Source organism: Egretta garzetta, unplaced genomic scaffold (genome assembly GCF_000687185.1).
Source record: "Egretta garzetta isolate BGI_Z169 unplaced genomic scaffold, ASM68718v1 scaffold670, whole genome shotgun sequence".
Lineage (NCBI taxonomy): Eukaryota > Metazoa > Chordata > Aves > Pelecaniformes > Ardeidae > Egretta > Egretta garzetta.
Genome location: NW_009258391.1, coordinates 236686 through 263527, shown reverse-complemented (window position 1 = coordinate 263527; position 26842 = coordinate 236686). Strand labels below are relative to the sequence as shown.

Below are 26842 nucleotides of genomic sequence, written 5' to 3'. Positions count from 1 at the left end.
CCGTGCCCCAACTGAAATGGAAGAAGCCAGGATCTCTCTGGCAAATATTTTGATCTGTAAAGGGTTTTAGAATCTCTCAGAATGTTAGCGCAATGTAAAATGTGTGGGATTACTATTATTTACTGTTCAAAATTTAGAAATGCTTTTATCTAGGAATGTAAGCTGTGCTGTATCTCATTGTTATCTAATGGTTTGAGAAAAAAAGAAAACAAACAAAAAAACCATAGTTCTTTTCCTGCTCCCGGAAAGCCTTTCATCAAGCCTTGAGTTGCAATGATTATAGAGTGCCCTGTGTGTGCTGGGAAGCTGTGTTAGTCCTCAAACAGGCGCTTGCTCTAGTTCCTGGGAAGCCCTAGCTGTAAAGGAGCATGCTTGACATGTTGTAGCCATGTAATGTCAAATTGTAATTCCAAGTCTTTTCTAATGTGAGTGCCATTTGCTCTCTCCTTTATGCTATTTCCATATGTCTGTTGGCTTCACCATTGCTGTATGTTTTGCATAGGGTCATGTTCAGGGAAGAATTTCAGACATGTGGTTTGGCTCAAGGTATTCATTTTTCCCTCCTCTCTCTTCTTGTGGAATGCAGAAGGGAATAGTACTTGTTGCAAGCCACAGCTATTCAGCTGGAAGTAGAGACAGGAGAGATAAAATGTCTTTGTTCATACTCCTCTCTTCCTTTTTAAAGCCCATCCATTTCATTGACCATGGACTGACTGCTGTACCATATCCATTTGGATAGCGGCTTCTTCTGAACAGTCGTGCATGGACTTCCTTTCAGTCTGTTTATGAAAGTGTTCCCTAACAATGAAAAACATTTTCTTAGACACCTTACCATATGGTAAATTTGAAGAGGCCTTTTTGCCTTCTACAGCTAAATGTAGACTTATCAGCCTGTTTAAACAGTTGTTTTTAGAGCCAGGTGCCCTTACTTCACTGAGCACTTTTACAATATAGTGCACAATATCAGGGTGCAAACTATCTGTAAAGATGACAAAAGGAAAAAGAAGACTGATAGCTATGATGCTAAGTGTAAAAGTACCAGTGGCGGCAGGACCACCCGTATAAATATTAGCTTTGTCAGAGACTCTATTAGACGGTTCATAAGGGAGATGCAAAAGCTTATATAAATATCTGTAAGTGGGAAAGCAGGCTGTCTGTCTTTGAAGTGAACCCGTTTGAAAAAAAAAGATGCATTTATGCAATTTTCAGAAATATTTCTCTGGATTTGGATATGGTTTTATGTGATTTGGACTGATATATTTTCTGTCTCTGATTACAATAGGCTGTTTGAACTCTTATATTGGTCAAATCACATGAAGAAGGCGAGCAGAGTTTGGATTTGGCTCTGTGTTGACAGTTGTATTAACATGAGTATGTATTGGCTGAAACTGATGGCGTGTATTTTCAGGAGGCATACTTTCATTTTTTTTTTGAGCGTATGGATTTCCATAAAGTTTGGCTCCCTTCTTCTCTGCATGTGAGGCAAAACCAACAATAAGCTCCATGAGGCAGCAGTGGTCAAATACCAGATCCAAGGATCCTGTGCTCACTGCTTGTGTGCGGGCGAAGGAGTGCTCTGATGGAGCAAAAGGACTTCCCTCTGTCTGTGCCAGTGTGGAGGGAAGATTAGGCTGGATTTCACTGTGAAAACCATCTGAATGCCTCTGAGTCTCCCTCTTTCTCTTGAATGTGAGGGAATGCAAAGCTGCATAGATGAAAGGGGAACCCCAGATAAAATGCACGCAGCTACTGCAACAAAATGCCCTGTAAAGCTGAAGGCTGCGGTGTAGGTGTCTGGTGCTGTCAGCTCGGCACAGGTATACTTTATCAGGCCTTTGAACCTTTCTCTCCTCCTGGGTAGAGTTCACTGTTCTCTCATTTTCAGCCCAGTCACCCCAGGTTTAATTCAACACAGGCAAGTGGTTGCCCTACATGGGTTTTTGTTTTTTCCTCAGGATTTAGGTATGTTTATGTTTGCAATGATAAACAAATATATTTCAGGGAAAACAACAACAAAAAAGAAAAACTTAAAAAAGTGAAGTTTATGGTTGTGAAGACCTGCAAGGTGTTTTAGAGAGGTCTTTATATGCATATTTATACGCAGAGAGATTTAAATGCATATTCACATGTCTAAGCTTTAGCTGTTTGCCTGTGGCACAGAGGACTCCTGACTTTGGCCTGTTTTCCATGTCTGAGTCAGAAGGAGCAGGCTGCGGTACTACACAGTTCTCATGACATCCCAGCCTTTTTTTAATACACGTGGGAATACCTCTTCCACTCAGCAACCCACCACCCCCCTCCTCTTGCCTTTTAGAAACACTTTTAAGGCACCTGTTCTCTCCAGCTTACCTTTGAGATGGGCGCAACATCCTAGCCTGGCTGGAGCCAGATGTGTGCTTCCTCCAGCAGCTTTGCAGCCCCCTTTCCAGTGTGTTATTTGCTGCCTTACCATTTTCACTGTGCTTTGTTTTTCATTCCGTTGTTTTACCTTTCCATCTGTTACTGTAACAGCCCCTTTATAAATTCTCTTGTCTTTACAGTGCAGTCTGGCAGGTAGAAGCGCACACTTGGTGTAGGAACAGAACAATACACAATAGCAATAAAATACATTTAATTTCTCAAGGATAGAGGCAAGCAGGTAGCAAGGATACATCAGGTTTGTATTTTGCAAGAACTTCCAAGGTTTTCCTTAGTATATATAAATAAATAAATATATAAAAAGGGATGCATATATGTGCAGATGTATAGGAGAATGGTGTCTTTACTGCAAGTCCCCCCAGGTATAACGACACTTGAATGGACAAGTCAGCCAGCAGTGCAGTGTGGATTGAAACACCAGAAATATTCTGGGTGATAATACAGAAATAAAATAGCATTTTTGGTAAGCCCATGCCCTCCATGGTGCTGTGATTTATGATACAAGAATTAATTTAGTGCACATAAGCAACAGGAAATGAAAATTTTGCAATTATGTGTTTCTAACCAGATTTTGCTGAAGTATGTTTCTTCTCTTTCTGAGTCCCAGTGCAGCAGCGTGTGCTTATTCTGCAAAGCGCTTCAGCACAGTATGAACTTCAGTATTTGCAAAATTCCTACTCAGTTAACTTCTTAACTTCTTGTCCACACACTTTACTGTAATACAGTGGCTTAAAAGCACTAAAGAAAAATATTCTGATCCTTTTCAATTTGTTCACTAAGACTATCAGAATATAGCAAGTGTTTGGCATAGGTAGAAGATGAACTGGTAGATGCCCTTGTCCATGCAGGTTCAACATTTCAGAAATCAGTGGTAGGGTGCAGATCTGTTATTTTACAGAAGGGCTGTTACATTGTGTAAAACCTGACTGATGTGTGAGCTATGTATAGCTAAATGGTGAGCTACACTGCCTCCCAGGCTTCCCCGCTTTCAGACCCCGCAAATACAGCGGGAAATGCAAAAGATAAATATGAAACCAAAACTCCTCAAACATTGTCAAGACAACTGTGTTTTTCACAGCCTTTCCTAGCATTTCGTCAGAGTCTGAAGACAAGCCTGTAATCCTCTCCATATTTTTTGGCCATTGCATGTGCTTTCCCTGAGCTGGACAGCTGCCGCCCCCCACCGCCCTCTCCAAGACGCTTTCCCACCCCTTTCCCACCTTCTCTTCTGCATCAGTCGCTCTTATCACTCCTGTCTTCTCTGTCAGTGAGGGCTGTGGGAAGTGTGCTGGGCTGGGGACTGCCTCGTGCTCCCCAGCGTGTCGGCTGCCCTAGAGGGGCTGCGCTGGTGGGGTGGACGGGAAAAGGACTTCAAGGTTCACTCGAGATTGGCTTTCAGAGACTGTACGATGGCCAGTGGGTCAAGCGGCAGGTGGCAGCTGGTGCCTTTCTCTTTAGTAACGTCGCGCTCTGCCTCCTACCTTCCCGCCCCAGGATGACTTGCTTCCCTGGCATTCCCACCACTTAGGGTACTGGCTTCTTCCTGACACTCTCAATGTGTGATATACACCGACTGTCTGCTCAGTCTGGTTTGATTGGGGTTTGGCTTGGTTTTTTTGTTGTTGGTTTCTTCTTCACCAAAACTCGTTGCAGTGGCTGTGTATTAATGCAGGCAGATCTTGAGGGCTTGGGAGGGATAAGGACTTTAACACGTACAACATCCCTGCTCCTCTCCAAACCACAAAGCCACGAGCAGGGTTTTTTTTATGCTCGTATGTTGATTCCAGACTGCTAGAAGAAACTGGATAGATAAGAAGCTGTTGTTGCTCTCTACCCTTATAGCTCGAGCTGTGACTGCAAAAGCTGCAGCCAAGCTGTTCTAGCCAGTGCACTTCAAACCTGAAATGTGGGGCTCTTGCTGTAGAGATGATGTATGATTTGATCTCTGCAGCTATTCCTGGCTCTGTCTTTTGGCAGCATGAAGGACATACAGGTCTATTGTGCTGGAGGTTGTGTTATGTCAACATTTACTCTCTGAGTAGTGGAGAGAAGGCACCACCTCATTTTGCATCCAGGGACTGCTTGAAAGGTCTCTTCACTAAAGTTGGCAATACTTAAAATGTTGGGAGCTTTTTTTTCTTTTAGTGTCAGAAGGGAGAATAACATTAGTGCCTTATCATCTAAGAAATAGTCATCTGACTTGTGTCCACAAGACGGATGGCTACCCATAGCCTCCATGAGAAATGGACTGCCACATCAGATCATCTTTCCAAGCTGGCTCAGAAATATGAGGAAGGCACAAGATTTGTGTTTGATCTCTCTGTCTGGTATTTCCCTTACACTCATCTTGGCTATGAGGGAAACTCTGCTGCTTTGGAAAGTTTCTCTGTTCAGCAAGATGTCTTAAGAAGTCTGACAAAGGCTTTGTGCTAATGTCTGAAACACTAAAATTATTCTTTTTCTTGGGTGAAGAATGGGTCCATGTTCAAGAGCTATTTTGAGCATTGTGATACTAGTTATGGGAATGTGTTTAGATAATGCTATCTATGCATAGCTTCATTCCTGTCCATTTGTTGTGTTTTCATGTCTCGTTGTCATCAAATGCCTGATAATATCTCATCAACAGAAAAAAACCTCTGTGTTTAAATCAGCTTGTTCACATTCCTCCTCCAGAAAAGCTGTGGTCTTAATCAGCATTAGCCTGTGAAACTGAGACGAAGGATCTTTGAGTACTTCTTTATGGGAACACCATGACAAAATATAGCCCTGCTCACCTGCTTTCTCTCGTCTGTGCCTGTAATTTTTGTGGGTGTTTGCTGAGACTGCATATGCTTACAGAAACAGAAATATTGGTTGGTGGGATCTTGGGAGGCTGCCCTGTCCCATTTCCCACTTGAAACAGGGCTGTTGCCTGCAGTGGCTCAGGATCCCCATGGCTTTGCCTGAAGCTCGAAAACCTGCAAGGATGGAGAACCCAGAGCTTCCCTGTTGCAGCCTTTTCCTGAATGCTCACCTTCAACATCCATACGGGTTGTATGGCTTCACCTTTGCTGTCTCGTAAATGATGCTGTTTGAACGGTCTCAGCAGTGAGGGGAGGCATTTCATGGGTCTTCCATGGGCCTCTTAAAGATGAGTATCTTGGGGTTGCATAATTGTATCTGACTCTAACCCCCAGATTTTTTTGTTTTGTTTAAAAGATTGATTAAACAATTCATATCTACAAAAGGGTTTTGACATTTTTAAGCAAAGATGATGGAAGTGGTTTGTGAAGGAGGGAGGAAAACTCACTACTTTGCCTTCCAAAACAAACCAAAACAAAGCCAGACAAAGCAAACGTATTACCTTTAAAAAAATCACTGCTGCCTCTTTGCATTTGCTGGATATTAAAGTGCAAAATTTAACATAGAAATAGCCCTCACTGAGAAGAACTGGTTTTGAGTTTTCCACTGAGGAACTGGTTTTGATTGAAATAAGATACTGGAAATTCACATAGTGTATACGAGCGGTATAATTTGCTCCCATTTTCTTCTTAAGGCAGACAGTTAAGGAAAGCTCTTTGTAGGATGTATTTCCCTGCCATGCATGCTATACGAAAAGAAAAGAGAACAGCAGGGGACTGCTCTCAGTGTTCCCAGAAGAACTTATGACTGTACGTGCCCTTCCCTCTTTCACGCAATGTGTCTTGTGAAGCACAGCAGGGACGATTTCTATTCAATAGGGATATATGTGAGTTGTCCCATTTTTTGTGAAAAAAGTTAACAAGCTCAGCATACATGGAGTGTTTCATGTGAAGCATCAGGGTGTTTGCCAGGGCCAGGAACATGGTGAGTAAGACAAACCACGCGAGATGTCATGGCAATCCCTGCCAATCCAAGGAATGGAGTTTTTCATGCAAATCTTTGTGCACCTTTGGTGGCCCAGCAGCAGAACAAACTCAGTGTCTGGGGTGGGGTTGGGAGGTTGGCGGGATAAGAGTTATTTCAGAGTGGAAGCTGATATCCTTTGGATCCAATGCATGGCTACTCAAATTCCACTTGAAAGCTTTAAATCTCTTGCGAAAAATAGATGGAAAGCACGAAACTAAGGACGCATTCCTTATTTGTTTGACAGATGAAATATGATCAGTAAGGCCACCATGCAATGTGTTTAATAAGATGAGTACAAGAGAAAACAATACAACTTCCAATCATAAAAAGATCTTTTTCTAATTGCTTTGTAGGTGGTCTTTGAGGCTTTGCACAATCTGGAGCCTCGTGGGTATGTTGTCGGATGGATCATTGCCATCAGTTTGCTGGTGGGAATTCTCATCTTCCTGTTGCTGGCTGTGCTCTTATGGAAGGTAAGGTAACAGATGCAACATAAACACCAAGGCTAGTCCCAGAAAAAAAGCGTAAATTTATCCTTGCATTTAAGATCCATTTGCTTTAGGAACTAAATAATTGCCTACTCCACTACAGAAGCCATTGGCCAGCAAAAATATTTTCATATCCTTCTTGCCTAGAAAGGTTGAACCACATGATCCTTGAGGTCCCTTCCAACCTGGTTGTCTATGATTCTATGACTCATATCCAGGCTTTTGTGAGGGACAGGGAGAGACTCATGATGTAGAGAAGAAGTGGAAAAGTGGATTTTTTTAGGGCCTGGCTATTAAAAGTTGAAACCTCTGATACCATTTCAGGACAAAGGCTCCCTCTTAGAAACCTGCTTTTATCTCACACTTAGATACTAGGTATGTCTCTATGGTTTCTGATGACTGAGGCTCACTGATTTCAGCACAGTTTCCTGAAAATCACGTCAACTTTGCTCGACTACCTAAAAGATTGGGTGCATGCCTAGCAAAAACCAGTTGATAGCTACTGTTTTCAAGAGGTAAAAGCCTGGAGGAGAGGGGAGTATCCAGCAATACATTCTTCAGATCCCTTAAAGAAAAAGTTCCAGATGAGTAGAATGCATTACCAGGGCAAGAAGCACCGGGACCTGATAAAAGGCAGCCTTCACGCCATCTCTGATAAGATACAATTCTTGTACCCAGGCACTGTTACATGGTAAAACTGGGCTGATGCTGACACTTAGCAGCAGCCATCTGGTGTGGTAAATATGAAGGGTAAGGAGCTTCAAGCGTTTTCATTCCTCGGTTCCCTGTTACCAATCCATAAATTTAAAAGGCCACGGTCAAGGTCAGGGACTGTCTTTGAGAGAAGTAAATCTCAAATGCACGCATGGGAACAAGTCCAACCTTATTTTGCTTCCCGTGGCAGAGGTCCAGCAGCCTGATTCGCACTGTTTAGCAGCATGTGCGCTGCAGGCTCTGCTCACCGGCTGTGCCGGGACTGGAGGTCGCAGCCCCGACGTGCTGCGAAAGGACATATCACTGCAGGTCACAAGGCTGTAAAATGGATTTACAAACCTGGGCCAAAAACTGGCCATGCGATTCTTATTATAGATTATACAGATGTGTATATAGCTGTGTTACAGATTGTACCTCTACTTCATAGATTATATAAATTTTATATGAGTTATAGATTTAAAATATTTTTATAGTCAGTTTTAAGATTTTGAAGTATATACTGGCCAGGTCAAAATTGACTGTGCTTTCCATTTGGAAAACAGTGTTTGACCACAGTCTAGAATATCTTGTAACTTCTGTTTTTCTGGGATGCGGGAAATGCATTTGCTTTTTGTGGCAGAAGGAGTGAAAAAAAAAAAGTCTGTGCAATTAAGATGGCAGAATAACCATGAGAATGGAAATATGTGAGACGGGATGAGGCCCAGGGTTTATGTCCCAATGACACACAGTTTTGAAAAAGAAGTTACTGCTGCTGCTACCTATGTGACTGATTTCATATGCGTCATTTCCTGAAGGTAAAAAGGCACTCAAACTGTCTGAAACTGTGCAAGGTAAGAGGAATAGCACATTTCACTGTGAGTCTCCATGAGAATCTGACACAAGTTCAATTCTTGGTCTCTACTAGAATTAATACAGTCCTCTGCTTCCTGGCTTAATCTTGAGACTTTAAATATTTAAATTTTATAGGGGTCATTCAAGTACACAGAAAGAAACTGCTGTTTTGTTGCCTGAAAGCCTCGAGGCAAATTCCAAGTGACAGCAGCAAATAATTATAGCTAACACCAGGCTTATATAGCTCTTTCTGCCTGCAGATGTTAAAGTGAGGAGGCAAAGCAAGGTGAGATGCCTTGCCCAGGGTCCTGTGGCAGAGATGGCAGTAAAAGCCAGGCTTTGCCAGCTGCACTCCAGTGCTTTATCCACAGAGTTGCATGATTACTAGAGGAACTGGTAACTTAAGGTTTTGTTTTCGAGAAAAGTGATTAAAAGTGTGTAGCTGCCAGTATCAGCCAGTATTTTCATTTAAGTCTTAGTTTGGAACATAAATATACATTAAATAATACTTTGCACTCACTAGTTGCTATATTTATTAAAGTTACTGGCAATATTAAAGTTGTCTGAGATAAAATTGACGTGGGAAAGTTGTGGTCCTACAGAGGAATCTTAATTGTCTGATTGTAAATATTTGTTAGGCAAAATTGGCCAAGTATATCCTACAGTCATTCCTAAATTTTGTGTGTGAAGAAGTCAAAAAACCCCTTGTATTAGAAGTGTTTTGTCTTTAACTGTGGAAGGAAAGAACAGATTTGAATTAGATGGAGTTTCAGAACTAATGAGAAATGACCCAAATTTTAGGACTATAGTATAAACTAAATTATATTTTTATTAAGAAATTAGAGCTAAACAGTGGTCCTGGAAGGCAGCTGTTTACACAAAACAGAGCAAGAGCTAGAGCAGACTCGTTACAAGGGAACGGAGCACGGGCAGCAGCACGGGGCTCACTGGCAGCGGCTGTCTCAGCCCTGCACGGACGGTGCACGCTTGCTGCATGCACGACTGTGCCGTGAGTGGTGCAATACAATGGACAAATCCTTGAACATGGTAGTATTTTGCAGACAGAGTAAGCAGCTCCTTGAAGTTGCAGAAAAATATTAGAATACATGTAAATATTTCACATTACGCACTGGTAGAATTAATGGCATTAGCAGGAGTGAGATCTCAGGGACGTTCCAGCCCAAAATCATACTTTGAATCAGAATAAGGTTACTGTGCATACAGTAAGGTGAGGATGGTAATTATTTCATTATTTGTAGATCTAAAATTGCACAGTTTAGGGGGTCCATGTCAGTGGAAGTGATGTTAAATGCCTGGTTATTTCACCTCAAATAAAAGCTTATTTATTCACATGCAATACCACAGCTATGTTTATATACACATAACAAGCTTTTTAGCGTGAGCTTGATCAGTTTTTGACCAGCTTTGCTTCTCTGTTTATTTTAGTATTTCATGTAGACATTGTATTTTCTCTGGTTTAAGTGCCTACAGATTCAGAGGGGGTGAGCAGCTTTTCCCCCACTTCCATGAGATGCCGTGCGTACGGCAGACTGGCAAGAGTTGCCCCATTTTTGCCTGTTTTGTTGGATAGCCCATTTTTACCCTGACACTTGTGGCTATTCGTGTCTTGTTCATCCACTCCGGATGTGTTTGTGCAGGCGGCCACGGGGACGTGCTCCCCCTCTTGCTGGTTCCTCTGCAGCGCAGCTCGCTCTCCCCACTCGCGCCTCGCCTGTGGTCTCCCATGTGCAAGAGGAGCAGGAGGGGCTCTCGCGCTGTTGCCCACAGCAATACATCTTGCTTTTTACTGCGGAGATTGGCCTGCACCTCTTTGGTGGCCTCCAGATGCTTGTGGAGAGTAGAGCAGGAGAGGAGGTTGCTTTGCTTCAGGCCAACTACCCACATGCTAGACAAGCCCGTGGTTTCACAAGCACTGGCAACAGTTCAGGAGGGAAAGGCGGTTATGGTTGGATTATTTTGGGGAGTGCTGTCCCACACACGCTTCCCTCAGCTGTCAGGACTGCAGCAATGCGTGGGGACAACGTCCCCTTTGGGCATAGTGGATTTATGCATGTGTTAACCGGGGCAGACTTGGCATACACGATGCAAATGAAAAACTGAAGCGTGATATATTACAACACAATAAATATTCTATTAATAATAGTAATGCTTTACACGGCTGTGGATTGAAGTTTCTACACTTGAACTAGCTTGAGTTGTGGGGTGAATTATTCAATCCATATAATTTTAGATACAGTGCACAAAAAGAAAAAAAAATGGTTTGTGTCCAGAGGATGTTAGAGAGGTGTGTGTAAGCAAGTACCAGACGGGACATTTGGGCAGCTGGGTGATCTGTGGAGCCAGTTGTGGAAGTGAGTTGCAAAACAAAGATTTTTCTATTCATTGAAGTAACATTATTTTGTTTCTTTGTGGCATGTTTAACACAGGAGCTGGACTTTTATCTAAACTTATTTATCTAGACATTGAGCTTCTTTCTGAACTGAGCCTGTCCCTGTGGTATCCAAGCCCCGACTTATGTAAAATGAGGTTTCTAGCACCATTTTATAGCTTTGGGCTTCCTGGGGCAAAGAATCGATCTCTGGGTGTCCCTTATGTAATAAGACACTCTTCTGCTCCAAATCCTGGATTTCTGACAGGGTTGCAGAGAGGAGAAGGACAAGCAGAATAGCACCCACATATGTTGGTTAGCCAGAGGGTTCCTGGCTCTTCAGTATGTGCTAGAAAGAACATTTTTGCCCTTTGTCTTAAAATGAGAGTTTGAAGACTTTTTTGTGTGTGTGTTTAGCAGAAATATTGTGAAGACACTTTGGTCTACTGAGCTGAGTTAGTGCAGGCTTTGAACTGGCTTTTTCCAATGGGAAGCATGAATCCTACTAAGTGCTGGACTTGCAAAATCCTCATTTAAGCAGAGGCTGTATGGGTAGATGCAGCTGTTTGCTAGCACCGCTTTAAGGGACAAACTTAAAAATGCAAAGCTTTCTTTATAAAATTTAAAGTTCTTTAAAAAAAAAAAAGCCAGACAAACCCAAGCAGGTTTTTCAAAGGTGCGTTTGGGCTTCTTGCTTGGAGAAGTCTTAGGACTTTTTTTCTGTGACTGCACAAGTGTCTTTGAAAGAACACTTGTATTCCTCTACATGCAGTAGTTGCCATTGCCTCACATATTGTTTCAGCATTTAGAAAATATCTGAAGCTAACCAAAGCTAAAGCTAACTTGAAATTCACCTCTGTTGCAAAAACCACTGTTTTCCCCCTTTTGGAAGGAGACACTTTCCCTTACTAAGGGCCTCAAACATTAAGTCTTTTTACAAGGGGCCAAAACATACAGCTCACCATTTTCCAGCAGAGGAAAGAAAAAAACCTCTGCACTTATTCTTTGCCAGTGGTTGCTCCGTATCCTGTGTTACAACCTCAAAAACATTTTCTCCCCCTTTTATCTACAGCTCAGGTGGCAGAGGCTAACTACCATTTCCTGGCCAGTCCTTGTACCTACCCCCTTGCCTGGTGGCAAGGTTAGGGAGTGGTAGCTTTGCAATGAAATAAAACTGCTTTTTTTTTTTTTTTTTGTCCTTCCCCAGAGGTGCATAGACATATACAGTTATGGCACAAAACCTCTTTGGATTTCAGCATAGGGGAGAAGTCTGGCTTTTCTATAGGTTTGGGGGTTTTATTTTTCCTTTCTATATATCTATCTATAATCTATCTCTATATAAAATCTATTTATATATAACCTTCCCAGGAAGAACACTTTTCAATTAGAAAAGTCTCCCAGGTAGGTGTAATGCGCACCCATTATCACAGCTGTGTAGCTTCAAATGTTGGTTTTGGAGATGGGGACAGAGAAACCTGTTGAAACTGAGTGGTGTTTCCTATCTTTGATGAAAGTTGTTGGGCCTATTCAGAGTTCTTCCTTTCTGTACATATAATTCCAAGAATAAACCATTATTTACTATGGTGATGCTTTAAAATTAAGAATCATAACTGATGTTCAGATAAACCAGGCAGTTGGCTCAACTTGCTGTGAGAGCACTTAGGGGTTAGTGATGGGAGGGGTGAATTTCACAGCTCACAAAGATGTTTGCCATGTAGAGATGTAGGTAGATGCACCGGCTGCCTCAGAACTTGTTAGAAGTCTATACTTCTCCTTTTTCTTTCTTTTTTTTTTTTTTCTTCTCCGCCATCTCTCTTCAGTTTATAACCATGTCAACACCAGTTTCTCACATTTTCTTCCAAGTTCCTGTCCAGCTTTGTCATCTCATTTTTCAGCTTGTCTCACTTCAAAAAGTATGATCCCTACCTGTAGGAACTACATAGCCCATACCTGTCCTGTCTGTCCATCAAAACTACAAAACCTGTGACTTCATTTGTGTTCTCTGAAATTCCCCTTTCTGTAGTCCTCAAATCATTGCATTCTGTAGAGTTAAACTTCTCATTTTGATGCTATTGTTACCCATTTAGCTAGTTGCTTCAAGTAAGTTGTTACTTGCTATCTCATATTGTAGGCTTCTCAGGGGTACTACGTTTTTGACATAGATTCTAAGTTCAGTAGACCTAGAATTAGGCTTTTTTTCAATATTATCCTGTTATAAATAATAAAAATGCAGTCAGGTAATAATTAACTCGTGTGATTCAAAACCAAACCACCATTACCTCCCAAACATGAATAGATCTTCATTATGTATAGCAGCTAGGAAACCTTGAGGAGGGAATGGGGCAACAGAAGTGGCTGGTTGTCTGTATAAATAATGATGATTTCACCAGGCAGAAGTTAGGTGGATCATTTGAAGTCTGCCTATTTTCTTAATAAAACACAGGTTTGACTGTTCCTTATGTTTCCTTTTCCTGGACCAAAGTGAGCATCACAAAATGATTGTTAAACCCTTGGCTTCCCGAGACAGAAAGGGTTTGTATCCCTGTAACAGTGACTCAAATGTTGGGTTTTCTAAAGTAGATTATTTGGGTGATTTGCTGTGCTTTTTGAATTCTGACTGAATGTTACAGGAAGATTGAGTTTGGGCATCTTTTATTTGTTCTTACACAAGTAAATGGTTAATGCTGCTGTTGTAGCCAAAACACTGCCTTCCCCAGTGAGTTTGCTGGCTGCCATGTAATATTTGTTCACCACCCTCATGAGCAAGGTTGGCAACATTTCAGTGATAGTGTGTGTCCAGTACTTGTGAAATGCCTTTGTTATCTTTCTGGATAAAATGAGCTGTCTAAATGTACAAGAGGAATGTAATGGCCGAGCGTTCTCTCTGGTCTCAGTGTCCTCCAAATGGGAGCTGTGCACACCAGGGCACTTTGAGAACATCACAGCCATTGCAGTTGCATCGCTCTCATCCTGACACCATATGAACAAACTGAATCCACTGGCAAGAGAAAGGTCAGGTTGTGGCTCCAAACGTCTTTCTGAAAAGAAGAAAGATAGCATCCTTTTCAGGAGACCAAACCAGAAAAAAGAATACATGTGTAGACTGAAAAATTGCACATAAGTACCTGAGGTTCCAAGGTTCCCCACTGCTGGAACACAACATGTGTATTTATTGGAAGTCGTTAGCAGCACTCAGACACAAATGCCAATAACAGAGAAAATGTGACTTGCATAGTTTGAATTCTCTCTTTAGGCTTCGTGTCACGGTGGGAAATGCTGCATTATGACTTACACCAGCCATAGCCATTTCCTCCTGGTTCAGCTAAACCCATGAAAGTAACTTATTCTGATAATTATGAACACAGTACAACTTTCATTCAAATATTTTTGGCAGGTCAAATATATCAAAATATGATTGTAAAGCTACTTTTTATTGATTCCAGAAATAGTCTTTAATGTTTAGTCTCTGGTTTTCAAACAAAGCCAGAAATACTTTAGTAGTTTTTCTTCTTTTTCTTTGGAGAGGAAATGGAAAATATGGATTGAGATATATCTTAAATTAACTGTACTTACAGGAATGATATATCTAATTACTGTCCTATTCCCTGCTGAGATTTAAGAAATCTGTATATAGTAATTTGTCCAGACATATCTGCAGTAGACACTGTGTTCTTTCTAATTTTTGAGACTGATAATTGGAGATGAACTTTGGACGATGGCTGTGTTCATTCTATGACTTTTTAAAAAATAAACTACTTAGTAAAATTTTGCAATAGGAAAAAAATCTTTAAACTACTTGGAAGTGTTTATAAGTTTTAATGTTGGCTAATTCGCTTTTTGATTACACTTATAAGTATACTGGTAACATCTGTCGTGCAAGTTACTGTACACAGTTAGTTACCATCCTGCAAGAGGTTCATGCTTTCATTAAACTCAAGTTACCAGAACTCAGCACTGAAAGATCTTTAAAAGTCCAGTCACTGGAGCCGTTCTCCTCATTTCTAAAGTACTGCAAGTACAAAGTCCTTAACAAAATACATTATGTATGCACAAATGAATGAAATGCTAGGTGAATGAGTCTTGTCTGAGTCAAACGAGATCTTACCTACATGGTTAAAGGTATTCCAAGGGTAGACACCAGAACTACCAGCTTTATTCACTGCACTGGCAAGTAGGTCCATTGACGCCAACTGAACAACTCCTGGGAGAAAAGTTGCACAAGAAGTGGTTAGAGGAACAAATTATTGATGACTGGGCTTGATGTTTAGAGTGGGGTGATGCTCTAGCATCAGTATCAGTAAGAACAGCAAGGCATGTTTTATTAAAAAAACAAAGTACTAAATTAGATTGTCTGTACCAGTGTCCATCTCTGTGTGCCATTATCTCTTTCACACACCTAAATGCATCTTTTCCATGCATGCTGTAGTCTGAATTGTGTATCTACTTCGAGGTACCTAACCGTAGTGACTGTTTTTTGAAAATTTGGCCTTTGAGATAGACATAAAGCATTTGGTTAAATTAATTAATAGTTTATTTAATGACTGCTTGAGCTAAGTTTATGAATAGACTGACTGTTCTTAGCAAAAAAAAAAAAAAAACACTCAAAGGGTTTTTTTCTTATTATTTCCACACTACAAAGTAGCTGCCTAATAAAATAAGTGTTTAAGAACTATGCTTGTTTTGCTACTACAGCATGTAAAATAAATTTCCTTCTAAAATCTATGGAGGACTACAGATCTTCACCCTAGGTACCAACAGTAATATCTTAAGTCAGCCAGGCTATATGAAAGAAACTTAAAAGTTAAGTGCAATTTTGTGTACATTGCTAATTCTTTTCTGCCATAGCAATGTCTATCTGTTGCAATACATTGGGATCAGATACAGGTGCTGGGTATCAAATTCTTCCATAGTAGCTAAACAAAGTGTCTGTAGAGGAGAACGTATCTTTGAGCAAGCTACTGAACTTCTCTTTGCCTCAGTTCCCCAGCTGCATAAGTATATATACAAAGTGTATTTTGTATGTATATACATACACACACACCAGCCACTTGTGGAATGATGATGTTTGAAGCATATGTATTCATTTTCTTGTACATATGTCATTGAGCAAATGAGAACCTGTGTTATATGAAAGTTAAGGTATTTGCCTCTCAAAAAGTCAATGAAGGACTGAATGATCAAAGCCAGACCACTTGAGTCCTCATGAGCTTACCTTAGCCACACTATCATCCTTCCTCCTAAATATCCAGTTTCTCCTTTAACTACAGGCAGGACGCATGGCTGCTTTCCAAACATGCCTCTTCCTCACAGGGGGGCCCAGGCGGTGGCAGTTTGCCAGCCCTCTAATGGAAAAGCTGATACACAGTATCTGTTCATGACCCCTCTCTGCTGTGGCAAGGGTGCTTTAATTGGGAGGAAGGAAACGGTGCATCCTCTTGGAGCTGGTGGCTTGCCAGAATTATCCAGGGCCATGCGAACCCAAGTGCAAAGTATTTTTTCCTGCCGCCTTGGCAGTGGTCAAGTGAGATGCACTTAATAACCAGTGGTCAATCTCTGCATGAGGAAACACTCTGTGCTTCCAATCTCAGCAGCACTGCTTGGCAGAGATTGAGGGTGTTGCTGCTGGCAACTGGTGGCATCTTGCTTGAGGTGAGGTTCCTGGCCCCACTTTGAACCACAATTAGCTGCATATTTTTCTAGCTGTAGTACTGCTTATGAGAAGGGAGAAGTGCCCAAGGGGCACGCACCCAAAAGAGGTGAGTTAATTCTTCCTGAAGGGCCGTGAGGTGAATGGTTTGGGACCTCTGCCTAGATTAAAGAGATGTGGCAGTAAACTCCTGACCTAAGTCCAGACTGTTAATCAGGTATGGCTGGATAGTACCTACAGTAGATGAAGAAAATGTGTAATAGAGGAACGAGAGCTTGTGATTAAGGCGCTGAACCCAAGGTATCTTGTCAAAGCCTAGTTCAATGGGAGATTTCTTCAATGGTTCTCAAAATTTGTTTTATTTCTTAGTTACACCTATGTCAGTACTTACTTCGCTTCCTTTTCTTTTTACTTTCTTTGTTTTGTACTGTGGTCAGTAACCTCCATTAGAAGACATTTGTCAGCAGAGCCCTACTGATAAAAGTCAATACTTCTTGTGTGTAGCTTAGTACCTCAGTATACACTAGAGAAATGTAACTGAAAAATTGTACAAAAAGTGGCAAAAGTCTCTGATATAGCTTTGAATTCTGTCTGAACGTCGTTGTTCACAAACCTCTATTCCTAGCTCAGTTACAGACTCAAAACACTACGGTAAATCAAGACATTGGGTTTTTTACAGCAGTGTGTAACTGTCCATATAAATTTTTTCTTGTTTCTTAATGGATGATGTTAATGGAAAAAAGAATTTTAAAAAAATACAAACAAAACCATTCTTCTACAATCCACATTTCAAACTGTTTCTCTTTTTATTTGATTGGGAGAATAAGCTTCCCTGGGCATGGTAAAAATGCTTTAGATGTTTACCCAACAGTGAATATAACAAAGGCAGTGATAATGCTTGCTGATTAAATTTTATTTCGTAATATTGTCACTCTTCAAACATACTTGTAACTGGCACCCTGGAGAGATAGCCAGAGGACAGCAGGAAATATTAGCTAAATGATTATGCTTTTGGAGCTTAGAAAAATATAGTCCAGTAATTTAGTGATTAGTATTTGGATGTACAGAAAATAGCAGCAGAAAAAAAGACAATAATTTACCATGAAGTTAATTCAACACTTTGAAATCACTTTGACTGGAATTTTCAATTTGTGTGAGTGCTTGAAGAATGCAATTTCATGCAAGTGTTTCTAGATATGATTTATCTGTGATTTTTAAGGGATTTAAACCTGGCATGACAGCTAAAGGGAGTTGTGTGTGCTAGTGAAAGAGACTTTAGATACTCAAGATTGAATAGAGGATTTGACAGTGCTGTCGCATGGCAAGAAATAACTTCATAATAACAGGTGTAATTCTCCAGCCTACGAGTAACACAGATTTTCTGTTGCTTTATTGTTCAGTTTTGCCAGGAACATTGCTTTCTGCTCAGCGTATACTGTAGATGGCAGTAAGGTTATGCTAGAAAAGTGTATGTGGGCTGGAATAACTAAATTAAAGGATGTGTGGAAAACCTATGGATGGTTTCAGGTTTTGAGTTTAAGCTGCCTATTTATAGCAGCTCTAATACTTACTTGAAGCACCTCCAGAAAGGACTGGTTATTGTTTGTCACTCCTGGTAAAGACCAGGCCAGCTTTTTCATTCCATTTTGTTTGGTTCTGCCTCAATTTGTTTGGATTTGTTTAAAAGCAAGCAGGCATCTCTGCAGTTTATCATGGCAGATGTGAGACGTGGCAGTTTGTGGATTCACAGACAATTCAGCCACTTTCTTCTTTCCCTGGTGTGGGGCGTGAATCCGTTGTGAGTGACACTGATGGCCCCAGGATGTTGGGACTATCCCTATATTCCCAAAGTATTCAGTGGCCCTATTTCTCCTCTGTGTTTGCACACAGAAGAAATTAAGTAGGACATTGTGTCCTTGGCATAGAAGTTCCCCTCTGATGAGGTCTGCAAGGGTTAAGAGTAAAGCATGGTGCATGCTGAGCAGTGTCCTGCTTCTGAGACCTTTCTTTCAGCCACGCTCGCCCGAATGGCCCATAACTCAACAGGGCCTCCTCAGCCTTCCCAAATAATTTTCACCCAACTCTGAAATGCTGACTGTAGTTTGCTACATATACTATTCTATATACATACTATATACTATATAGCATATAGTATGTATACTATAAGTATACTAAAAATATACTAGATACTATACTATATACATACTATATACAGCCAGCTGAATATGAGCCAGCAGTGTGCCCAGGTGGCCAAGAAGGCCAATAGCACCCTGGCTTGAATCAGGAATAGTGCAGCCAGCAGGAGTAGGGAAGTGATTGTGCCCCTGTACTTCGCACTGGTAAGGCCGCACCTTGAATACTGTGTTCAGTTTTGGGTCCCTCACTACAGGAAAGCCATTGCATTGCTGGAACATGTCCAGAGCAGAGCAACGAAGCTGGTGATGGGTCTGGAGCACAAGTCAGTGCTCAGTGAGGAGCAGCTGAGGGAAGTGGGGTTGTTTAGCCTGGAGAAAAGGAGACTGGGAGGAGACCTTATCACCCTCTACAACTACCTGAAAGCAGGCTGTAGTGAGGTGGGTGTCAGTGTCTACTCCCAGGTAACGGAAGAAAGGACGAGGGGGAATGGTCTGAAGTTGTGTCAGAAGAGGTTTTGATTGGACATTAGGAGAAATTTCTTCACCAAAAGGGTTGTCAAGCATTGGAATGGGCTGCCCAGGGAAGTGGTTGAGTCCCCATCCCTGGAGGTATTTAAAAGATGGGTAGACAAGGTACTTAGGGACATGGTTTAATGGTGGGATGGCAGTGCTAGGTTAATGATTGGACTTGATGATCTTAAAGGTCTTTTCCAACCTAAACAATTCTATGATTCTCTGATTTCCTGCATTGGCTGATGCCTCTTCTTCCTTTACAACCCCTCATCTTCCCGCGGTAGTCTCTCCTTGCCTCCTGTAAATATGTTCTCCTGTTGCTCTTCCGCTGATGAGTGCCTTCCCCAGGCAGAGGTTTACTGGTCAAAATACTGTCATCGGTTCGTTCCTTGGATGCGGTGGTGTGAACTCACAGATTGCATGATGGGGTCACAGCTCTGGGCTTGAGTATTCCTTTGCCATGTACGTAAAATCTGTATGTGTACACACACACACACATGTCTCTATACATGGAAAGCAAAGTTGGGAAGAACTGAACAATATTAGACTCATTGCCCACGAAACATGGGGTGGAGACCATTGGCCCACTGTGAACACCCATTCCACAAATGAGATCACAGCAATACTCCTATTAAAGCTGAGGATCTCTTCTGCTTTCCCTGCTTGAAATCCAGGACTGAGGCCCAGCAGTGCTGTCCTCGCTGGGTTCTGAGTTCCCTTGAGGGCTTTGCATTAGCCACAGGAAAGAGGTCATCTGGTGTCGCTTTTGCCACAGTGACAAGGAGCCAGTACATACTCAGCCCCATTGTGCATTAATTCTCTGCTTTGGTCCAAGTGTCCTGCTCCTGTATCTCCTCTCTGTACATTAAATTCAGTTGTTCTCTCAAGCTTGCCACAGGCATTATCAGCCCTCACCATATGGGTTAATATTGCTGTCATTTTTCATGAAATCAGTATATTGTAAGAAGATGCATATGTGGGTTGCGTGGTCTCTTGTGAGACAATGATATGTTGTGATTTCTTTCACGGCCATTACCAAACAAAACCCTTTCTGGTGATGATAGGGACTCTATCATGTTAAGTGGAAATACGTGTTGTTAACACTAAGGAACAGTATCGCATAACAAAGCACATCCTTGCCTTTCAGGGATGGGAAATATATCTAACCCCTGACCACTCTTTTAAAAAATGAAAAAAAAAAAAAAAAAATCCTTAAGGTCCAGTTTCTCTTTTTGCTTGCACTTAATTTAAGTCCTCCAGATAATTTTAGATTATCCTCATCATTTAAAGCAAGTAAACATATATAGCTTCGTAGTGGAATCACCTCTAGATGTGGGATTTCATACCTCATTAATATTTATTATGGTCTTCAGCTCACTTTTTTGCCCAACTAGAAAGTTATAAAAAAGCATTCTGTATCCAGTATAGTAAATAGTAAAATACCAAAACTATCATAACCAACTTTTAAAGATAATTCCTGAAGCAGATGTTCACAAACAGACAATTTTTATCAAAATAACAGTGGGAAGGAGCTTACTTTTGTTTGTTTGGCCCTCGAGGAAATTAAAAAGCCTTTCTATAATTTTGATTATAACTTCAAGAGGATTTTATTGTACCAAGGATGTGGTTGCATGAAGGATGGAAATCTTAAGGGTATAAAGCCTGTTTTTAAAAGCTACAAATTGAACTTCTCTGGTTAATCTCAGGAAACAAAGTCCTGTGGCAATTTCCTTTTCTAATGTGCAGAACATGTAGGTCTGTTATAAAAGCTGTTAATACAAAAAAGGCACCCACTTCTTTAACACATCTGCTCCCTGAGCATATGTAAGGAGTATCTGCAGGTTTCTGTGACTAAAATAAGTACCTACAATTAATCCTACTGGGACAGAACAACAGAGGAGTAGTAGGTTCTTACACTTTTTTTTCTTTTTCATTATCAATAAAATAATTCACCTCCATTTTAGACCATGAAAATCTAGGGAAACTTTTGCTATTGGCTTCAAATCTCCATTGAGCCAAAGTACGTTGGCATCAATGGTGAAATTTCACTGGGATTTTATCATGGTGCTATCTTAAGGATGTCTTCTCAAAATACATCCTTTGCACTGGTATAGCTTGTAGATAGATACAAGTACAAAAATTACCAGTAATGATATTTTTCTGCTAAAGAAAGAACTTGATCTGACTTTTAGAGCACGCTTGAAGAATAGGGAACTAGGAAACTCTTCTTTAATTCTCTTTTTCTGAATCCCTGTGTATACTGTTCTGAAAGATGCTAGGAAGCGAGGGAGACGTGGCCCTTGAAAATACAACAGCGTCCCTTTTGTGAGGTGGTTTTTCAGAACAGAACCATTATCCATGCTTTTTCATGTACTGAGCAACAGATAAATCTTTGCTTATGATAGATGGGAAAGAGACTATGCCCATAGTCAGTGCAGAAGACTCTGAACAAATTACTTTTAAAGTCTAATTGCAGTTATTCATGGGGACTTCCAGAAGGCCATGGGACCTCTGTAAAATTGAGATCGTAGACTTTTAGGTGTATGTCTGCCTACTGTGTGTTTATAAAGTGGTTGTGGGTGGGTGTGTAATGTACGTCTGTGTGCTTGGCAGGATACACCTATCTCTAGATTAATAGCATGCCTCCAGGCTGTGGTCCACAGTTATCCAAAAAAAGGGTCTTGTTAGACCACGCTGCAGCTTCTGCGTCCTTTGCACAGGGACTGTGTCTGGGCTCATGTTGCTGTAAATTCAGGATGTAGCTGGGGGCACTGGCAAGGACCTGGGCTTTAGGATTCTCTGCTGGAGCAGCACCCTTGGCAGTTTGAACAAGCTGCTCTTCAGACCCCTGTGAGTTAAAATATACTTGGAAGAAAATTAAAGTTGCTAAAGAACTGAAACTATAAAGCCCAACTTAACCAAAACTTAGCAGTGACAAAACAGCACAAAATATTCCTACATATAGCCAATTTGGGAATAAAGGACGGCAATAACTGGTTGATAAAGGAAGACTAAAGCATCATGTTTTACCCAGCAGGAGTAAGAAAACAGGTTTAGAGTGGTAGGAGTTACATAAATGTTTAATTACAATGAACTAAGTATTGATTCAGTGGTCTCAATAGGGCACTGCTAAGTTTAAGGAGTTACTCTGGTATGCTTACCAAAGTCTGTTATTAAAATAATTTTTGTTTATTTGAAAGACTTAAAAAAAACAGAGATATGGGAAGTTTTTATCCCAACCAAAATGAAAGCCACTTGCGTTTCTTTAACTAAGTACAAGGGCTTAGGAAACAAGAAGATATGCAAAAGTGATTATCAGCTGGGCAGCATCTTGAAAGCTTGTGGAGGAGTTGTTGATGCTCTGCATTTGGTAGGATCAGGCTTGTATTTTGCCTTCTGAGCTGCAGATTACACAACTGGTAGCAATGGGACAAGGGAAATAATTTAGCGAAAAGAAGAGTCTGTTTCTTCCAAAGCATCTTAACATAAAAGGTCCTTAAATACAAAATTTGAGACCTGAACTTAGAGTGATTACTGGCAGGAAGAAAAGTACCTGTGGTTGCACAGCAGCGGGCTGATCCTTCTGGAGACAGGCACTCTGAAATGGCAGCAGAGCTCTTCAGAACGGTGGTGGAGCACCTGTGATAGACAATAGACAGTGCTGGCTTTTCTGGAAGAGGGTTTCTCACAAAAAAGGCTGATAGTTGGAATTTGGATGCTGGGAGGGTGAGCGTGCTGTATTCCTCTGACCTCTGTTGTTTTGCGCAGCTGTGGGCACTGAGAGCGTTATTTGAAACCAATAAGCTTGCATCTGCCTCTTCTGTTCTGCGTTTATACTTTATGTGCTTTTTTTTTTTTTTTTTAAATCACCTTTCTTATAAGAGGACCCTTCCCTCAGAGCAGTTCAACTATAAGGGGCAGAGTGCTCATGAAGATTTGGGACCCGGGTTGATCTCATTTATAGTGATGTAAACAAGGAGCTATGATTGGCACTAGGAAAAAATTGTAATAACACCTGTGCTATCTTTTCCTGCACACTGTTTTCTGACAAAGTTTGTTTCAATTTAATACTATTGCTTACCACTGTCATCTCTTCTTGATTTGCAGATGGGCTTCTTCCGACGGAGGTACAAAGAAATTATTGAGGCCGAAAAGAGCAGAAAGGAGAATGAAGATAGTTGGGACTGGGTCCAGAAAAATCAGTGAACTGCCCATGGAAACTAGAGCCCAGTCATGTGACACGCGCTTGCTAGCCTATAGGTCCTGCTCTTGTATCTTCCATATGTGGAAGAAGGAATCTTCTCCAGATTTTTCGGAGACCCCATTGATGCTGTGTCTTTATCACTCCAACAAGCTAGGGAACGTATCCTGAGGCAACCACTGCAGCCATGTCAGGTGACTGGAGCGATTTACACTGCATTTAAGAGCTGAACTTTGAACTTTGGTAACCAAGCTGCAGTGCAGAGCAATATTTATGAATCCAACTATGTGGTATACCCTCAGGGGAAGACTGTTACCTAAAAATATTTTTTATAAATATAAGCTTTTTATATTGATTATGTCTTTATATTTGTATCAATGTTTTATAGTTTCTATTGAATAGCTATATAGTTCACTCAAGCACTGATATCTGGCTAAATCCTTGGAAATACATATATGTATATATAAATCCTATTGTACTTTTAAACTTCAATGCAAGAGAGAAGAAAGAGTTTTGCAGATAAAAGTAGCTAAAATCCTCATACGCTTAATTCACAAGGCTTGGTAATGTTGTATATAAACCATTTAATGGCAATAAGCCAAAGTCTTTTCACTATTTCTTTTTCTGTGTTGAATTTGGTGTTTGATTTATAAACTAAAGAACCTAAAGTATTACACAGATGTGCTGTTCTGTATCTGAGTCTATCCTTCACTGGCCTGAACGGGAGAGGATGAAAACGCTTCCTTGGTGACATGTAGCAAGACTTGTAGCTTGCTTTGGCTCACTGAAGAAAGCATCGCAGAATGTTTTCCTTTTGGAAGTTTTCTCTTGCACCCTCTAGTACTTCGATAACAGTCTAGGACTGTACAGTTGGGATACCAGAAGGATATCATTGGGCCAACCACTATGGCATTGACAAATTCCTTGGAATTAAAAAAAAAAAAGAAATTCAATAGAGCCATATTAATATGAATGTTAAGAAGGATAGTTTTTACGCTACTGTTAATGATTGTGATCTGTTGCTATCAAAGTAAGTGATAAATTGCTACAAGCTATGAGTATGATGCCTACCTTGTGAGTTTTATACACAAGACATGAGTTTGTTTATAATTTTAAGAGAGATACGTAGCTGCAAAGGTTAAAATATTTGGATCTTTGGATCTTGAGATTCCCTGTCTGGGCGTTCCAAGTACTGAATGTCATCCTTCCTCAAGCATTAAGAAGGAATTTTAGTTAAGGTGCAGATGTTACTGGATTTCAGATTGCCACTCTGTTCGCTGGTAATTCCTTAGCAAATCATTTGTTGAATTAGAAGAAACTTAGTTGTAATTAATTCAACCATGTTTCTTCAAAAAGCTCTTGGTTTTCTGAATAGAAAATAGTGGAACTCTGTAAGACTTGGTTTTAGACTTGGACTTTGCACCTTGTGTAAATAAGAAGTAAATGTCGTGTTGATGTAAAATCCATGTGAGGGAAAGAAGGGTTGAGCTCTGTGGTAGAAGGTAAAGGAGAAACAAGAATGAATGGTTACAGGATGTCTACTTCCATAAGGGTAAGGTAAAGAACTGCTGGAAGTTCAGAAACTTGAATTCAGAGAACACGCAGGAAATCTGCTTGAGAACAGGTCTTATTCTTGCTCTTCCTTGCCAAATGCATTGTAGCTTCAAATTTTAAAAAATTAACCGCATCCGTATTCCTGTTTGCTTCCCCCCCCCCCCCCAGCATTAAGTGCCTGCTATTACAACAGTATTGATCAATATTTATTACCTTAACTATCTGCATCCATTAGGCAGAAGATGGTTTTTAAGTGAATGAAGTGTATTGATTCAACATTTGACAAGAAAAGCTCTTACTCTGTTCAGTTACCGTCCTTGAATCAATCGTTGGTGATTTGACAGATTTCGTGTAACAAATGATCATTTAAGCCAGAATCTGAAAAAAAGTGCTGAGGCGAAATCCTGTTATAACCACATGTAGTGGACAGCAGATTTTTCATCAGAGTTCAAAAACACAAGGCTGATGGCTTTTGACTGCACTGTTGTGTTAGAGGCTATTGAATTCCTCACAGTATGATATTTCTGGCAGCTGTTAGTTTTGCTCTTATTTAAACCTAATATATCTATTTTTTCTGTTATGAAAAATACCTAAGACTGACAGATAGAAGTTGGACATGAGATAGATTCACAACTGTGAACTGAATAAGAAATTGCTTAAAATACTTGATGAAAAAAGTCCATTTATTTAGCTGTAAGAATTTTCAGTATCTGCACTCTCTAAAACTAAGCCCCCAAAACATTATTGAAAAGTAAATTTGCTGAAAAAATAATTTGGGGAACAAGTGAAACTATTTGTGAATTTGAATGTTTCCATCCAAAAAAGAGGAAATTCCCTTTGAAAAGTTGAAATGCCTCACTTCCACTTTTTAAACAAAATTTTGCTTTCAGATCTGCCAAAAATGCTTCATTGCAATATTTAAAAAATCAACGTCAGTTATTCCATTGAAACATCTTTTTTTAAGTATATGAAGAAAAGAGTTAAAAAAGGTAAAATACCCATTTAGCATTTCATATCGTGTTGGACAATTTGGGGAGGGCAGGTGTCAAGGCAAAAATGTTTTTCTTATTTGGTTAAAGTAAAAAACAAAAGTAAATCCTATTTGATTGAGCCCACACTGGACTTTTTTGATCTCTCACTTGAATTACCTACTATTGATCCAGCACAAGTGGTCACTCAGTGAAAATCTAGTTGTTGGCCAGATTGGAGACATATTCTTGAAATAGACCATAAATTCTTAGTATCATCACTGTTAGGTACTCAGTAGTTCTGTTGTCACTGATGCTTTTGTTTTTATATGTATACTCTTCATAATTTTACTTTTTTTTCGAATTCCATTGTGGCTCTTGCTTGGTTCCAGTCAGGATAGTCAGATTTGACTATGAAACGTAGCAGTGCTTAGTATTAAAATCCTGTAGGTGCACCTTTCCACTCCTTAAAAAGCAACCAAACAAGCCAAACAAAAAAAAAAAAAAAGAAAACCCACTAATATCAGTTGGTTGCAATCACTTTCTAACCCCAAAATCTTACAAAAATGTAATGTATTTCAAGAATGTGTAGAAAATAGCTGTGTTATCAATCTGCTGGGGTTTTTTTAAACTGAGAAGTCGTAATAAATGTACTTGTATCAAAATCTACAGACGCGGTTACTTTGGAAATTGCTTCTAGGGCTCTGGAAGTTCCCGTCTGCCAGCTGCTTATTAGTTCCTTTGTGCCGTACTGCTTGTGCAGCAGAGCTGGGGGAAGTCATTGTACCGGTTCTCTCCAGTTAATCCATTTGGGGACAAAGTCATCAATTGTCTTGGACAACTTCATTCATTGAAAGGTTTGCTGAACAGGCATTGCGGTGTTTTGGGGTTTTTTGCAGTGGGCTGACTGCACTGGCTCTAAGCTGTGCAGGTGGAAGCTTAGAAGTGGGGCAGTAACGTTTTCAAATGCATCATCTGGCACCTGAGAGATCTTTGGTTTAAGCCCTGCAGCTTGCAGTGTGCAGAGTGTTGTCTTATGGATAGTACCCTTGAAGTTGCTTTTAGGTTGGGAAGAAAAGAATCTCAGAAAAATACAATCAGGAAGAAAGGGGGGGAG

At 40.5% G+C, this 26842-nt stretch overlaps 1 protein-coding gene across 1 annotated transcript in view; it reads left to right on the top strand.

Moving 5' to 3' along the window:
• Positions 1-23208, top strand: part of ITGA9 (integrin subunit alpha 9) — a 213392-nt gene extending 190184 nt beyond the window's left edge. The window contains exons 26-27 of the mRNA XM_035898145.1: positions 6639-6758; positions 23110-23208. Coding sequence (XP_035754038.1) covers positions 6639-6758; positions 23110-23208 — 219 coding nt within the window. The remainder of the gene's footprint in view (positions 1-6638; positions 6759-23109) is intronic.
• The last annotated feature ends 3634 nt before the right edge of the window (positions 23209-26842 follow it).